Raw genomic sequence first — 17,618 nt, 5'->3', positions numbered from 1 at the left:
CACCAACCCAGCTTTCCATCAATAGCAAAGCCACTGATTTAGCACAGTGTTGGGGTGGGGGAAAGTGAACTTACCTTAGAAGTTTTACATGCCAGTCATACAGGCTGTCATTTACAAGTTCCACTGAATAAATCCCTGCAGAAAATGGAAATGAAAAGGGTTGCTTGCTTCCGTTGTTACTAGAAAACACACCCAAACCCAAGACAGCGATCTGGAACTTCACAAAGGTTGAATGCAAAGAGATGCTGAGTTCTGAATGAACAAGGTCCTCAGCAGCACAGAGCTGTTTGGATGAAAGCAGAACTTCACAAATAAGAGCAATCCTACCTTTGTAACTGAGGGCAAAATTATATCTTGCTCCTACATGGCGCTCCTAATACCCTCCATTACAAGGCTGACTGGCTCCACATGTGCCTGGCTTCAGAAAACCTACAGCATCTGTTTTGACACTATTTACAGTACCATGAATTATCTGTGCCTGGGCAACCTCTTGCAGCCTTTTCCCACGGCAGGTTAGGGTTTCCATGACTCTTTCCCCCCCTTCCTCCACAAACTCTCCTCTATTTTGCAGCAGAAATTCACACCAGGGAAGCCTCCTGCTGCAGGAAAGAACAGCTTGTAGAGAATGTCTCAGGGAAAGAGCTTATTGATTCATTCTACTTGCACCTTCAGTAAAAATAATAGCAGCAACACTCTAACGGTAGCAACTGCGCACATATTGAATAACTGCGCCTTCTCCCAGCTAATCTGCACAGCAGACACACCAGCTGAGGCTCCCGGGGCAGCAACTCCTGCTGAATGAGGCAAATAAGCATATAGAAAATCCCCAAGAATGTATTTTTAAAACGAGTGAATTCTGTGGCTTTCAAAATGCCACACGCAAATATGTGGAAGAGAAGATAAAGCAAATAAAAAGGCCAGGAAAATCCCTTTCAGTTTCTTTCCTGCATTTGTATTAATAGAAGAAGCTACAAAATTTAGCCAGTTTATGCAGTCTTTCCAGTGCCAAACAGTCTATGTTGCCAGCTCCAACTAAAGAAGAAAGTCCTGGAGAGATGCTCTCTCTAGAGGCAACTCTCCTAGTTAGTTTAAAATGACTTACAAATAATAAAAAGTGGGGTCTTAGCAGAACGAGTTGCGATTATGCTGCGAAAAGTAGGCAGGCCTCTCTCTGCCTGCTCAAGCAATAATAGTAATATCTGGGAGCCGTTCAGAGTGGCTGGGGAAACCCTGCCAGATGGGCGGGGGTATAGATAAATAGAGATAGATGATAGATAGATAGATAATACCCCACCCATGTGGCTGGGTTTCCCCAGCCACTCTGGACGGCTCCCAACAGAATTAAAAGCACAATAAAACATCAAACATTAAAAACCTCCCTGAACAGGGCTGCCTTCAGGTGTCAAGGAAGTAACTATCTGACTTTTAGAAGACATCTGATGGGAGGGCGTTCCACAGGGCTGGCACCACTATTGAGAAGGCCCTCTGCCTGGTTCCCTGTAACCTCACTTCTCACGGTGAAGGAACCACCAGAAGGCCCTCAGCACTGGACCTCAGTGTCTGGGCTGGAGACGCTCCTTCAGGGATACTGGGCCGAGCGTTTAGGGCTTTCAAGGTCAGTACCAACACTTTGAATTGTTCTCAGAAACGTACTGGGAGCCAAAGTAGGTCTTTCAAGACCGGTGTTATGTGGTCTTGGTAGCCGCTCCATCACCAGTCTAGCTGCCACATTCTGGATTAGCTGAAGTTTCCGGGTCACCTTCAAAGGTAGCCCCACGTAGAGCACATTGCAGGAGTCCAAGAGGGAGATAACCAGAGCAAGGGCTGCTAGGTTCCCTTAGTGAAGAACGGGTTAAAAATGCATAGAAGGCGGCAGTGATTCAGGAGTAGCACTTGCAGTTCTTGCCAGTGCCATCATGCCTTACAGTTGTAAGCTGCCTTTTCTGATCTCAGATTCTGTTGGCCTTAGTTGAACACAATATTACACTTGGGGTGAGGAGAAGAGTTTGGGAAGGGAGTTTCTGTAAAACTAAGTTTCCCATAACAACTGGCTAAGGATTAAAGGAAACAGAGTTGCAGAGGCATCGAGTGGTTGAAAGATTATTTAAAGAAATGAAGGATTTTGTCTATGTAAGATTGCACTGGTTCATCCCAACCCACCCAAACAAATGACTGCAGCAGGCCTCCTTGAACAGGCATGGCATTCCCCCCCCCCAAATGATTTTATTAATGTTCCAAATTTTAAACAAATAAACAACAAATTAATTCAAAGGGCAGGCATAGGATTAAGGGAGGTGCAAGATCAGGCCAGGCAGCCGAACCACCAGTCCATACATATAATGGTCCGCTATGCAAATGATCAGCAGACAACTCCCTTGTTTATGGGTTGTCTTCCTGGGCTGCCATCTTTTGAACTTGCAAGAATGTTTGCATCTACCTTTTCACACTCACCTAGGCGCTCTAGAGCAGGGATGGGAATTCTGTGGCCCTCCAGCTGATGCTGGGCTCCCAGTTTCCATCAGCCCCAAACTATATCTGGAGGGACACAGGTTCCCCATCTCAGCTATAGAGGGAAGAGCGGATTTGTGGTCAAGGTGGGGAAATGAATTGGGAACTTTAGTGGAGGTGGGATGCCAGAAGCACTCCTGTATTTTTAATTAGGCTGGCCAGGCCCCTAAAAACAAGAATCCTTCCATTTTGTGACTATTTCGCTGTTATCTCCAGTGTCGGTGCTTGGCTCAGACTGCAGTCTGAAGATGAAGCAGCTGGATACTGTCAAAATGCACAGCTGATAGAATCTCCACGCTCAAGCCACTTCTATTCCAAGGTGCACCGGTTCATATGGGGGCCTTTCGTAAGAGCAAATACAACACAACACAACACTACCTCGGGATTACTAGCTAACTGTGTGTCAAGAGCTTATATCTATAGATAGCAAACACCCTGGCACTGATTAAGAATGCCGCATCTTAAGGATGCGTTCTTTCTAGCACGGATAGGTAATTCCCCAGACATGAAATGAAACCAGGAACACCCCAGGAAGCACAAGTACCATACAAGCCTTATTAAAAGCAGATGCAATGCATTTGGATAGTCTTTATTCCAGAGCTAGACACATTTAAGTTGAAAACTAGAGAGAGTACCTTTCAACATCCCTGAACCAGACTTGTGGGATCAACCAGTTTGTTTTTTAATAATCCCAAGAGGATCATCAACTAGAATCACATGCAGAAACAGCAAGTGGGCAAAGTCAGGTGCAAAAATATTGCGCAAGGAACTGCAGCATTTGCCTCCTGTGTCCCATAATAAACTGGGATGAATAAACTCAGTCCTGCCACACGAATACCCACTCCTGGGTTTCTCCCAAGCTGCCTTCATTTCAACAGAATGAAGGGGTGAGGGAGCAGCCATGTGCTGTTGCTGTTGTCAAACAGCTGGGAGTAAAAAAACCAGAACCCTTCTCCATCTACTGAGAATCATCCAGTGATCCAAAACTTTTGCTGCCTTGGGGACTTTGCACATGTATCCACGCCATCCTGAGTTTCCCATGGAATGTCTGTTCCTCCAATCACATAGCCCTTTTATACTTCAGTTGCCCCTTGTGCCAGGCTGAAGGGCTAGACATGTTTCCAGTTTTGAGATGCCACACCAATGAAGCACTTGAGATCCTCCAGCCCTGCCTAGAATGTTCTCACCAGTCACAACTATCATACCAGGCTTGCTTCCATAAAGCAGGTCTCACCCTTTTTAATGCAAAATTTGAACAACTTCTATGACAGAATGCTGCAGAAGGCAGAACTGGGATTCAATATGACCTTAACAAATTGGAGAACTGGGCCCAAACTAACAAAATAAATTTGAATAGGCACAAATGTCAGGTTCCACACTTAGACAGGAAGGACCAGCTGCACAAATGTAAGATGGGGGGCACCCGGCTAGTACACATGAAAAGGATCTAGGGGCCTTAATGAACCACAAACTTAACATGATGCAGCAGCAAAAAAAGCTAATGCTATTCTAGGCTCCATCAACACTAGTATAGTGTCCCAATCAAGGAAAATAATAATACCACTCTATCCTGCCTTGGCTAGACCACACCTGGAATACTATGTTCAATTTTGGGCGCCGCAAATTAGGAATACTACTGGCAAGCTGAAATGTGTGCAGCGGAGGGCAACCAAGATGATCAAGGGTCTGGTGATCATGTGAAAAGGTTGGGGAAACTGGGTATGTTTGGCCTGGAAAGGAGGAGAGGGAGATGAGATCTGATAGCCATCTTCAAGTAACTCAAGGGCTATCCCATGGGAAATGGAGCAAGCCTGTTTTCTCCTCTTCTGGAGGGTGGGACCCAAACCAATGGCTTCAAGTTACAAGAAAGGGGATTCCAACTCAACATCAGGAAGAACATTCAACAGTGGAACAGGACTCACTTGGAAGGTGGTGACTCTTTCCTTAGAAGTTTTAAAGCAGAGGCTGGATGGTCATCTGTCATGGATGCTTTAGCTGAGATTCCTGCATTGCAGGGGGTTGGACTAGATGACCCTTGGGGTTATTTCCAACTTTACAATTCCATGATTTTATGACAGGCAGGGACCCTCGGGAAAATCCTGCCTCCCTTTAAGACTTATTTAAAAACTTTCTTAATTTTAAAGGGTTTTTAAGTTTCTAAATCCCGCAGAGACGTATAATCCCTGAAAGCAATGCCATTATATAAGTTATAGCAACCTTTCCCCCCCACTCTTCTACTCCCATTTCATATCTCTTGTTAATAAAATCTTAGCACAAGTGTTCAAATCTAATATAAGAAATTAAACCCACCTACAAACACGAATCATATTTCAAAGAGCAATTTTTTTAAAATGTGCACAATTAATTTAAATTACCTTTTTGTCAATATCCATTAAGAAGACTCAAAGCTCAATTCAATAAATCCAAGTATTACTCTACAAAAGCCTCTCCTCCTTTCCGTATCTTCAGTGGGCTGCACTTTCCAGTTATTATGGCTACCCTTTTATCTAACTGTTGGAAATGCAATAGGGATAATAATTCTCTAAAACATATGTTATTTCATTGTCCTATACTGACATATTTTTGGCAGAAGGTAACTGTAACCATCAACAATCTGTATGGAACAACCTTACATTTTCAAGCACATGGAACCCTACAGAAGGACAATATGAGTGGACTCTCCGTGCCCCGACCACAGCAAAAAGACGGATACTGAAGAATTGGAAAAATAAAAACGCAGCTCCCTTCTACGATTGGATTGAAGATTTATACAAACTTGCAACGTAAAAACGACTTGCATATAAACACAGACTTGCCATGGACAAATTCAATGATATTTGGAATCCATTCTTACAAATAGTGTAATAGGTTAAGATCTGGTGGAGTACAATAACAACTTTGTAAAGTATAATTTTGGGTTTCCTCCCCTCCCCCCTTTATTTTCCCTTCTACACGGGGGCTATTTCTCTTTCTCTCTCTTTTATTTATGTCTCATCATGTTTAGTGCATATATAAGTATGTACTTTTTGAACTTTCAGTAAAGATGTCTGGATAAAATTTAAAAACATCTAGCTACCCTTTTTATAAGTTAAGGTAGCCACCCAATTCAAACTCTCATAGAAGCGCAAAAGTCAAGGCCAGTTTTTGACAGCCTCTGGGAACCCTTGCGATATTTCTGCAGCTGCAAGGACACACTCAGATGTATACATCTTTGCCAGCACCAAATGCCTGGTTTTGTGCTCAGTATTAACACCCTACGAATGCCACTGAGGCTCCTAGACACTGCCTGACCTTGTGAAAAAATCACTACTGAAAAAAGCCTTAAAACTCAATATGGAGGTAGCTCAAACAATGCCTTACTCCTCTACTGTGCTATTTCAGGAACTGAACTACGTACAGAATGAAGAGGACGGTCAGATAATTGGCTTGCTGTGCTGATCTATAGGAGAAAATCTACAAGCATTTGTTTACCAAGTAAATGCACTTTTTTTCTCAAGAGAACATAGGGCAAAAGCCCTGGAGCATGCCAGTTTCATATATGCTAATAAACATAGGGAACTGAAGGATTCTGCACAACTTGTTGTATTATATTGGAAGGATCATGCTGTAGTCTTTGAACAAGGTTTTAGCTCGGTGTTAAGGAGAGAGAGCGAGAGCGCAATGGCAGAAAATTTCAGCCTTTGCCCCTCATACGCAAAGTTAGGGAGTGCTGCCTTTAAAAATATGCAGCAGCCATGAGAGGTGGAGGAAATCAACTGGTGATTTAGACCTGCAGAATGTGGAGTACATACTAGGAATGCAACACAAGGACTTTCTGGTAAGCTGGGAGAGTAAACAGTCAACTGTGATTTGATTAACAAGAGAGAGACAAGGAGAATGGTTTTCTCAGGAAAAGCATTTTCAAGGCCAGGCCATTTGTAATCAAATACAGAGACAGACTAGATATTACACTCTTCAGATAAAAGCTGGGGTTTCCCACACTTTCTTTCTGTGTGAGAATTTGCAATTGATTTTTGATTCAGAGAGGGAGTCCTGTGACTGGTGGACAGGACTGTGAAATTTGAGGGTATTTGTGCTTTCTTTACTTAACACAGATTTCAAACTGTTTGATGGTTGTTTAGTATTTCACCTGAGACACTTTGATAAAGTGCACAATGTTTATAATTTCATTAAAAAAATATTCTTAAAAGTATGAATGCCGAACTGAGTGCAACAGAGGAATAGCTCAGAATCTGATAGCGCAGACACTAGGAAAGAAGGCAAAACAAGCCACTTACTCAGTTTCAGATTTGGGCACATTTACAATGGAAATCTATGCATGTCTACTCATAGCTATGTCCCAGATAGTTCAGCACAAGCAAGTATACTATACATCAAGTGTAGCCACCCTGATACCCTCTAGATGTTCTGGACTCCAACTCCCAACAGCCCCAGTCAGCATGGCAAAAACATCTAGAAGGCACCACAATGGCCACCCCTGCTATACATTATATAGGATTGCAGCCTTAATTTTGCATATCGTAGCCCAGATCAGAATAGAACGTTATGATTTTGCTCATAAAAGATGCAGATACTTACCTGACTTGTAACTCTGCGACCTATAGATATCCCTGAGTTCTTTCATAAGTCGATCTGAAGCCTGGACAGACCCAGAGACTGCACCCTAAAAATAAGTTAAGGGTAGCTTGATTTGATAAAACTCTTAAAAGAACAGTACCAGGGCCATTAAAAGGCTGTTTAAAAGAAGGCTACCAATGATCAATATTGAAAAACTGGCACAATCATTCAGGACACTAATTTTAAATATTTAACAAGTTGGAGGGTAGAAAAAACAGTACATTTTTGGTAAAGTGATTTAAATTCTTTCTATATGTATAAGTAGAATAAGTACATACACAGAAAGCATGGAGAGACTGCAACCTTATAACTCCCAATATAGCTATGGAATGTACGGAAGTGTGCTAAAAGTACATACATTCCTGCAAGAAATGGTGCAGAAAATGAAATGCTGTATGCATTCTACAGCATGCTCTTATTTGTTTAATCGCCTCTTACATTTAGGTGGTCTTGCCTTTGACTCTTTCGGATTTTTTCTAGGATTGCCAGGTTCTCTTTCTCAATGCCATCATCCTCTGTCTTCTTTCCATCAACAGGTTCTTCCTCCTTCATATCATAATGATCCAGATCAATATCCTACAAGACAAAATTACTATACTACTTAAGAAGAACAAGGCCAACAAAAGCAAAATTCATGTGCCTTAGTGCTTTGCATCAGTCAGGGTTTCTCATACAGGGCAGGGATGGGGGAGAACACAAGCAAAGGCAAACATGCGGGTGTATCTCATTGGCAAAATGCTTACAAAAGCAATTGAGACTTCATGGCTGTTTCTCTCACCCTGCCCTAAATGTGCACTATTGGATCAGGGGAAAGGGAAGCACAAGCTGCCCGTTGCTTTGAACCCAGTTATCTCAGGAATATGCACACAGGGAGGAGAGTGCATAGAAGCGAAGGGAAGCTCTACTGCAGGGTCCCTGGCAGTCAGACAGATATGCACAATGCTCTTTGGGTGGGATAAGGACTGCACACAGAAGGGTTATTGAACTTTAGGAGGGCAGATCTTCAATTGATTCCCCATGGTTTCCACTCCTCCTTCCCTAGAGAGATTCAAGAATGATAGAAGCCAGAATAAGAATAACAAAGACACTGAGGTCCAGCGCCAAGGGCCTTCTGGCGGTTCCCTCCCTGCGAGAAGTGAGGTTACAGGGAACCAGGCAGAGGGCCTTCTCGGTAGTGGCGCCTGCTCTGTGGAACACCTTCCCATCAGTTGTCAAGGAAATAAGCAACTTTTAAAAGACATCTGAAGGCAGCCATGTTTAGGGACGTTTTTAATGTTTAATGCTGTATTGTGTTTTTAATATTCAATTGGGAGCAGCCTAGAGTGGCTGGGGAAACCCAGCCAGATGGGCAGGATATAAATAATAAATTTATTTATTATTATTATTACTACTACTACTACAAGGAAAGCATGCGCGTGCATGCACAGACGTGCGTGCACAGATGCGCACACAGACATACTTCACCCATATCTTCCTCCTCCTCTTCTTCTGATGTAACCTCTTCCGTTGTTCCATTCTGGAACATAAAAAAATCAGATTCTTTGTTACTATCACTTTCAGTTTAAAAAAGAAAGAAAAGAAAAAGTATGCTAAGAGGCTGAGTCAATTTAAATTCGACCTCTGCTATAATCTCACTAGATGGCCACAACACATGCTAGCTTGAGCATCCCATTCCCAATAACAACACTCACTTACTTTTCAGGGAGGTTTCGTCCCGTAGGGTTTACAAGATAATGCACATGATACGCTTTGAACACTCAAAAGCATGTTACAAATGCTAAGCACCATTACTGAAAATAGGAATTGAGCTTATGAGCTATAAAGAAGCACACACAAAGATGCAAACATATGCACACACTGATTGCACTTTGATAAAGAACTATCAGTTTTGGAAAAAACATTAGAAACAGAGAGGTGTCTAGTGGCGAGAGATTAAATTCTCAATGAGGCAGCGCTATGAAGTGAGCTTCTTAAAGCTGGAGGAGAGTAAGCATCTTGCATGTAAGGGAGGAACAAGAAGACAGGAAAGCTTCGCCCTCATTGGAACTGACTAAGCAGCAGAACCTAAAAGTTCTTTATAAGCCTACCCTGCTTTGTTCCATCACAAAGATAAACACAATACTCATCTCAAACAATGAGGAAGACAATGAGTACCACTTGCTCCGCATAGAAATGATTTGTGAATTAGTCACCTTTACACACCACAAAAAATAACCCATGTTGCACTCCTATGTCTGGTCAGCAGCATGCTTAATGGAGGTTCAACAATCTGTGCCCACAGCCCAAACATCAAGCAGACCCATTAGCACCTGTGAGTCAGAGGAACATTAGGATTTACCTGGCCGGTCGGCAATGGTTGATCTAACATTTCAACATCAGGATGCTGAGGAAGATTATATAGTCTGCAGAGGTCGCATATCAATCGTTTCAATTGTTGGAGAAGCTACAAAACAAGTAAAATGGCTTGTGAATGGTTTGTTCTCATGTTTTATTTGAATGAAAGTTTGCCGGGCTGTGCCCTGAATCCTGTGCCCAACAAAGAGGATACCCAGCTCTTAAACAAATGACTATAATAAACCCTATAATATACAAAGGCTATAAGTTGTTATGTCTTAGATTTCCTGGTACTCAGATTAATAAAGCAACAGCCTCCATCTTGTATCTATCCAGCTTTTCTGGGAGGGCATGCAGGACGGTCCTCTTGACCTGCCAGCACCACCTCGAGGAACTGCTCAATTGAAAGCACATGCCCTGAGCATTGAAGTGTGCACATCAGAGACAAGGATTCGCTTGAAGCCTTCTCCATGATGTATCAGAGTTCCATATGCACAGGAGACTGGGAGGAGATATGTTAGCTATCTTCAAATATCTCAAGGACTGTCATAGGGAAGAGGGAGCATGCTTGTTTTCTCCTGCTTTGGAGGATAGGACTCAAGGCAATGGCTTTGCAGACATTGTGATATATCAGCATATTTCAGTATTCAGCTGCTGATATATAATGATATTGAAAACCAGACATCACCCAGCCCTAGTCTTAACTGCACCGCAACACACAGAATCATTAGCTATATACTTCAAAAACTACATCTAGTTTGTTTACAGAAATAAATTTATAGAAATTCGGAGTCTGACAGAATATTTGGTACCAGGAATAAATTTTCTCTGTGGCTTGTGCCATCCGGACCCACCTGTCCTGCAAGACCCTGGAAATGGAACACCTTGCTTACTCCAGCCCTTTGCTGCCCGGATCAGGTGTCCTGCTCTGCAGAGCATTCTGCCTTGGCCTGGCAACTGCACTTCCTTCCAGCCCTATGAAAATTACCACTTTTACACACACACTCAAAGCACCTATTCATCTGGGCCTTAAGTGCTTTTACTTTTACCACATACACACAAATCCTAGTTTTTATCAAGTGTTAAGGGCAAGAGGAGAGGGTCCATTTGCTGGCGGCAGCCCAAAACAGACAGAATTTTGTCTCCCAATAAGCTACATGTAACCTGAGTTTTGCACCTATGGTAGCACAGATTAACAGCTGGGAATAACATGACCACCTGTGACCAGCTATGGATCTCCGGCAATACATCAGTGTTTTGCTTCTTGACACCCTGCTCAGAGCCCATAGGATACTATTTTTAGCCTGCAAAATGCTGTTTCCCCTTAAATACACCTCCATTCAAGAACAGGTTTAGGAATGGCACATTCAGCGTGGAAGTGTCAATGAAAGATCTATTAGACCGATTTGCAGATTTTTGTTTGGGCAAAATGTACAGCACTTACTGTGTAATTCTTTATGAATGTTAAAGCTGCAACCCTAAACATGCTTACTAGATAGTTCTATCCCACTGTATCCAGTATGATTTACTTTCAAGGTTTTTCAGACTTCTTTAGGATTAGCCCATTAAACAACAAGGCATATTTAGTGACATCCATAAGACCCCACGTCAAGTTTGGCTTTGTCGTGCAGTGCCACTGTTTTCCCAAGCACCTGAAGCTCCTTTTTAAATAAGAGTGAGCAGGTTTCAACTCCTCATTTTTACTGTGGAGAAATAATGACCAGCTACTGTTAAATGCTTAAGCAACCAACAGAAGGCACTGGCTTCTGCAACCCAAACAGTCCCCCTCAGTAGATTTTAACTATAGCATAGGATTCTAGCGGGCAAATTAACTAAATTTGAGTACAGTTGTACCTTGGTTGTTGAACCCCCTGAAACTTGGACGTTTTGGCTCCTGAACGCCGCAAACCCAGAAATGATTGTTCCGGTTTGCGAATGTTCTTTTCGAACCTGAACGTTTGACGGGGCTTCGATGGCTTTTGATTGGCGAAGCCGTGATTTGGTTTTCAAATGTTTTGGAAGTCAAATGGACTTCCGGAACGTATTCCATTTGACTTCCAAGGTACGACTGTGTGTAGAGCATGGCAGACGGAGGAGGGAGAATTATAGCTTCTGGATCTCTAGGTCAAGGCAGGGCCTCTACCAACACTTGCTTGGGAAGGTAACATGCTTGGCTTACAGAGGCAGAACTAGCTAAGGCCCCAGTTTGAGCTACAAACTCATGTCACATCCTTCCCTGCCCAGCAACCTCAGATAACCAGGAAACGTGGCTCTATTGTGGGATGCTATTAAGCAGCAGGTGAAGCCACAGGCTAGGAAACAAGCATAGAATTGTTGGATGCAGAAAGCATAACGCACTCATGGATAGGAATGAACAGTGTTGCTTGCTCCTATTTAGAACCAGCTACCTCCCAGGCAGCCTTGAAAGAACTAGTACAGGTCCAACAAGGCGAATCTGGGATAATAGTGCCAAAATGTTATAGTTATCTTTCTTGGAACTGTTTCTGAAAACACAACTTTCCAGATGAGCTTGCTGCTGCATCAGGACTCTTTCCAACTCATCTGAAGCTGCAAAGCCTAACAGAATGAGTCTAGTCCAGACCCTTTGATTTTTGTAATCTATTCTTATTCAAAATATGCATGAAGAAACTTAAGCAGATGCCCCAACATCTCATTTTTAGAACAGCCTATCCCGCCTGCCTGGCAATGGACACATGAACTCTGATGTCACATCTACACATCAGCATTAGATGTCCTACACAATACTGTATGCATTGGTCTAAAACATGCTACACTTATCAATAGACCACAGTTCAGATTTAAGATGCAGTATGAAGTGGTTACAGACTGGAAAATGTTTAACCAAAAGTGTTTAAACTCCAGTAGTGCAGAGTAAGAGCGAGAGTAACATTTGGTACTACTACGTTGCTGTGGATCTATAGACAATTCAGGATACTATGAAGCAGGATGTGTCTCAAATGTTTTCAGCTTAACTGGCTTCACAGTGCTTGGCAAACACTGAGAATGGTAAATATTGCTCATTACAAGAGACTCCAGGAAAACCGAATCTATGCTCATGAGCAGCTGGAGAGCCTTCTTGATGTGTTGGAACAAAATTAAATCATGAAGAAGTTTGCCAATAAATACTAAATATCATTTAATAGATTTTCCAGTTGTAACCTTATTTCTGGAATGCTATTATTGCTATACTTCTTTTTATTATAACTTGTGATCAACTCCAACACACTGCCAGCTCTGTTTACTCTTACACACACACACACACACACACACACACTCATCCTCACCAACAGGCACGTGTAAATGATACCAACTGGAACACTAATCCAAAGCATCAGAAGACAACCTGAACAGGAAGTAAGGGAAGCAGCAGCAACACCTGTTTCTAGATGCTCTACCATCCTACTGCTGCTCCAGAATTCCCATGGTTAAGATTTTTGGGACTGTAGCTTAAAATCATGGCTGCCAAGAAGGTGGCTTGGGTTTTGCATGTGTACACCACCCATCCCAAAGACGGCAGTCCCACAAACCAAGAATTTTGGCTCAGAAGAAATATTCTTTCCCAGTAGTGCATATTATGAATTGCCCCTTGGTGAACACCCCCAATTTGATTTCAAGAATTGGTGGTAGAAATACATACGTTGGAAAGCCCAGTAGGACTTCAGCCCTCTGCTTTGGTCACGTGTAAAGGCAGGGTAGCTTTAAAACTAAATACAAGAAACCACTATGATTTCTTGAAGAAGCCTTTCCCAACCTGGTGCCCTCCATGTTTTAGAGTGCAATTCATATTATCCCTAACCATTGGTCATGCTAGCTGGGGCCAATGAGAGCTGCACTCCCACAACAACTGGAGGGAACTGGGTCAGAGAAAGCAGCATGAAAGAATCACAACCTGAAGCTCTTCTTCTCCTGCTTGCAAGTCATAATACAGCCAGCTATGATAAGAAAAGAGGGCAGCGCTAGTTTCAGTTTAGGCACTATGTGTTAAGAAGTACTGTCACAATATCTAGAAATTATTTTTGACAGGAAAGCATGAAAAATCCCACCTGCTTTCTCCCATACAAATGGACATTTTTGTTATTTATAACATGCCCCCCTCTCCACGCAAAGCACACTTGTTTTCTGGCTTCTGCTTTTTTGCAACTGCTAAAACATTTGTGGTAGTTACCCTGCATGAGCCTTTGCTGTGACCAAATGGTTTCTGCAAACTGAAAGAGACACTATTCTAGATCAAATATTTTTAGATGGCCAGCTGGTGAAGGGGTGCCACTTGTGAAACCAAAAGCAATTTTTTTGCTTTAAACAAAAAAGGCACCACCAAACAATGGCATGGCTGTGGGATTCTGACCTAATACCTAGTTTTTAACCAAATGCCAGATTAAGCGAAGGAGGACAGGTGATCACTTACCAGAGTATTGCTCTTTTTAATATCATCTAAACGCTCCAATACTGAAGTCAAGTTGGGGTCATCTGAGTCCACGAACCATATTGGCGATGAAGAGGGATAAGACTCCTGCTTAAATAAATAAATAAATAAGTATTATGCCTGAACTACACATTCATATTTCAAAGCTTCTGGAGAACTGCACCTGTTAAAATATAAAGTATGTCCCATTATCAAGGTGAGAGAAAGAAGGCTTTTTAAAAAACCAATAAAGCAGATCTCTGCAGCTCCCCATCTCAGCTCCAGACAGACACAGAACGTCAATTATGTAGAGTGGGCAACTGTTTTCCAAAGCAGGATGCACACTTGGCTATGAAGATTTAACTAATTGCCTGAAGAGAAGAAGCACCAACTTCTTCAACCACCATCTCAACTTTTCCTTCTTTTTCTGAGGGTACAACCACTTTCTTCTAGGAAAGGGTCACTAAGACAGTTGTGCAAATTATGCTCACATGAGCCACTAGCCAAGGGGTGTGTGTGGAAAATTGCCTGCCTACATATCGTAGTAATTTGTGGCCAAAATCAGAAGGTAAGTGTTCCTGCTAGTCAGCAGGAAGCAGTTTGCGTCTGGCCAATTTGAGATGTGCAACCCCTCCACTGGCTTTTTGAGCATACCAGTGAACACCAGGAGCCCCATAGTCCTAGCCGAAAATGGGTGCTCCATGCATCATTATCCCCCGCCAAAGAGATAAGAACTGTGAACAGATTCCCCTTCCTAATCTTAGCCTCACAACAATTCTGTGAAGTAGGCTGGCCTGAGGTAACCCAGTGAGCTTCAGAACAGAGTGAGGATTTCAACCTAGTTTGATATTGTTAACCACTGTGCCACCCAGGCCTTGCCTCCAGCTCAGTTTGCACATAAAGCTAAGTCAAACTATGGTTTAGTGAGAATGAGCAAGAGTAAAATTTGTGCCTGCTTCACTCCTTGTCGTCTGGCTGGTACAATACTCAGAACTGTGTCAAAGTGAGCCCTCTACTGCTTCTTGCCTACTTCCCCAAGGTGAAGCCTTTTCCCTCCAGCAGGGGAGGGTCTGTAAAAGAAAGCAGAGCAGCAGCAGCAGAGATAGGGAGTGAGTCCCAGATCCAGCTTGAAGGGGGCTGACTCCAACTTGAAAGGAGACTTTGCATTCCATTCGGAGCTCCTCCTCCAAGGTCTCATCCCATCCCAATTAGAGTGGTTATTTACAAGCCTATGCTCAGAAATGGCACTAATAAATGCATGAGGAATCCCAGAGCAGGGCAGGGCTGGTGCAAGGTTTGGATGCTGGAAACAGATTAAAATCACTGGATAGCCATGAAGCTCCCCAAAGTGCCTTGGGCCAAACACTGTCCCCTCAGCCTAACAGGGTTTTTCTAAGGTAACACAGAATGTGGCCACTTTCACAGCAGCAAATTTCTTATAGGAATAATTAATATAACACTTCTTTCCATTTCAGATGAAGCTTTCAGGCATAATTAGCTCCCTCTTGTTCTTTCCTCACCCTCCCCAATGCTAATTAATACTCTCCATACATAAACCTTCACTGGAGAAACAGAATTTGTTGGAGGAGAATCCATACTTGAGCCACTAATTACTCCAGTAAGTAATTATATAAAAACTGAACAGGTTAAGCGTGGCTAAAAAGATATGGGACTAACCTATCTCGAAGGAACTCAAAAACAACCCTCATTCCAATCAGAAAAGTATGTCATCTCAGACATACACACACTCTTCCTAAATGAGATGTCAGGCCTAATGCTAAAAGGAAAGAATCAATGCAAACCTAAAATAAGATTTGTTTGCTTTTAAAAAAACCCAAAGCAGCTTGGCTTTGTACCACATTCAAGAGACAATCCAGGCTCACCCTCATTTATAATGCAACTCTTGAGGCTTGTTTGCTAGTCTGCGGACACCGGCACCCCCAAAGTGAGAAGGCTCAGGAGAACACCAGGCACAACGCCTGACCGACAGGAATGTAATGAATACAGACTGGGAGCACAGGGGAGAAGGAAGAAAAGTTCAACATTTCCACTGTCCCAACAACAAAAGGTTGCTCCCTTGAGACTGCACGCAAACAGCACCTTCAGAGCTGCCACTTTTTGTCAGGGAGGGAGAATTAAACTCATCCACCCCCCTCGCTCTGGCTCCAATGCTGCCTAGGCCCTGCTCCCTGGCAGCTAAAAAATATGCATCAAACGCATTCACACATCTTATGTCTAACTTGGCCCTTAGTAAATGTCTAACATGCAGTATCTTAACGGCTAGAAGTGGAAGATCTACCAATAGCTGCTCACTTGGGACACAAAGCAATTGTCTCCAGAGAGATGTGGCAACTGGAGCAGAGAATCCCAGGTCAGCAGGACTGTTTTCAGTGCTTGTAATCTGCAAAATCTTCAAAGGCAGCCTCTGTCTAACACTCTGGGGAGCAGCAGCAGCAGACAAGCCAGATAGGTCTGCTACTGGGCAGCTTCTTGTGCACAGAAATGTTGCTTTCTGGCCCTCAAAATTTTTATTTTAATTATGTATCCTCAAAAAATCCTATCTGAAAATGGATTATGACCAAGCACAAGAAGGTCTCTCCTTGCTTTGTTAGTGAACTTGCTTCCCCCACTCCCTTGCTACTATATGTATGATAAACATCTGTCAAGTTTGTCACAAACAGCAGATGGATGTGCTAAATCTGTTTCTGCGATACATTATATCAGATTGCAGATAGGGGACCCAAATGATCAAATGCTCCTCCATACAGTGGAATAAACAGATCAGAAGGAAGAGTTTTAGATGCTTTCCTATGTGCAGGGAAATATCTATACAGAGACTGTTCCTGTACAGCCCAGCCACAAATGAACTGCTGTTTATCAGAACTAACCCCCGTTGAAGACATAACAAAAGCTCATGTTTATTCTGCAAAACTAGCATATTCTAAAACAAACATCCCTAATGACCAACAGTTCTACACACCTTTAGATCAAAGAGTTCCTGTTTCCCTTAATACTGGATTTCTGCTACTTGAATGCTGACCTTCTAAAGGAAGCATGTAACGCTTAGCACAGGTCTTAGCAAAAGTCAAGACGGTCTCCCGTTTTCAAAAAGGGAACAGATTCACACAGTTTTTGCCATAGGTTGCACCATGTTCCACTGTTTATATGAGAAGCAGATGGGTCATGTTGCTTGGCACCAGTTTTTATTTTGCAAGACTCCTGCCGTGATTTAGGATGCTTGCTATTTATTAAAACATGTTGAAGGAAGCAGGAGCTATTTAGGGTGTCAGACAATTAACTATGGTCAGAAGGTATATGGAGTCTGGTCTGTGCTTGGATGGGAAATGACTGTGAACACTGTAAGTCTCCTTTAGCTTCCCTCCCTTGTGGAAGAGAGGCAGGAAGAATGGATATTTATTATCAGCTAGCAATTGCCCACTCCTTCCTTTGGAGTGAGGCGGGGGAGAGAGCTCTGCATTTAATACCTGCATTTCTTCACTGTGCAGTTCTATGGAGGCCCAGAGGCTTCTGCCAAAAAAACAAGTTGATAATACCTACTCCAGTCCACAGAGGAAGTTTAGAATGCAGAAAATATCTCCCCTTCCTACGGGTATAGGTAAATACAGGTATAAGTAAACATAATAATAATAATAATAATAATAATAATAATAATAATAATAATAAATTTTATTTATATCCCGCCCTCCCCAGCCGAAGCCGGGCTCAGGGCGGCTAA

At 42.7% G+C, this 17,618-nt stretch overlaps 1 protein-coding gene across 5 annotated transcripts in view; it reads right to left on the bottom strand.

The window, feature by feature from the left end:
* The window catches only part of UBE2Q2 (ubiquitin conjugating enzyme E2 Q2), a 38,597-nt gene that overhangs the window by 12,618 nt on the left and 8,361 nt on the right, over positions 1-17,618 (bottom strand). For 2 of the 5 annotated variants that reach the window (XM_083399101.1, XM_083399103.1), the window contains exons 2-7: positions 13,886-13,993; positions 9,464-9,568; positions 8,585-8,641; positions 7,564-7,701; positions 7,087-7,171; positions 75-135 (exon numbers count right to left, since the gene is read on the bottom strand). In XM_083399101.1, coding sequence (XP_083255227.1) covers positions 75-135; positions 7,087-7,171; positions 7,564-7,701; positions 8,585-8,641; positions 9,464-9,568; positions 13,886-13,993 — 554 coding nt within the window. The remainder of the gene's footprint in view (positions 1-74; positions 136-7,086; positions 7,172-7,563; positions 7,702-8,584; positions 8,642-9,463; positions 9,569-13,885; positions 13,994-17,618) is intronic. The other 3 variants (XM_083399102.1, XM_083399104.1, XM_083399105.1) reach the window with 2 other exon arrangements.

Source organism: Podarcis tiliguerta (assembly GCF_965153285.1).
Source record: "Podarcis tiliguerta genome assembly, chromosome: 9".
Classification (NCBI taxonomy): Eukaryota; Metazoa; Chordata; class Lepidosauria; order Squamata; family Lacertidae; genus Podarcis; species Podarcis tiliguerta.
The sequence above is the reverse complement of the archived record's forward strand: the minus strand, read 5'-3'. Positions and strand labels throughout refer to the sequence as shown.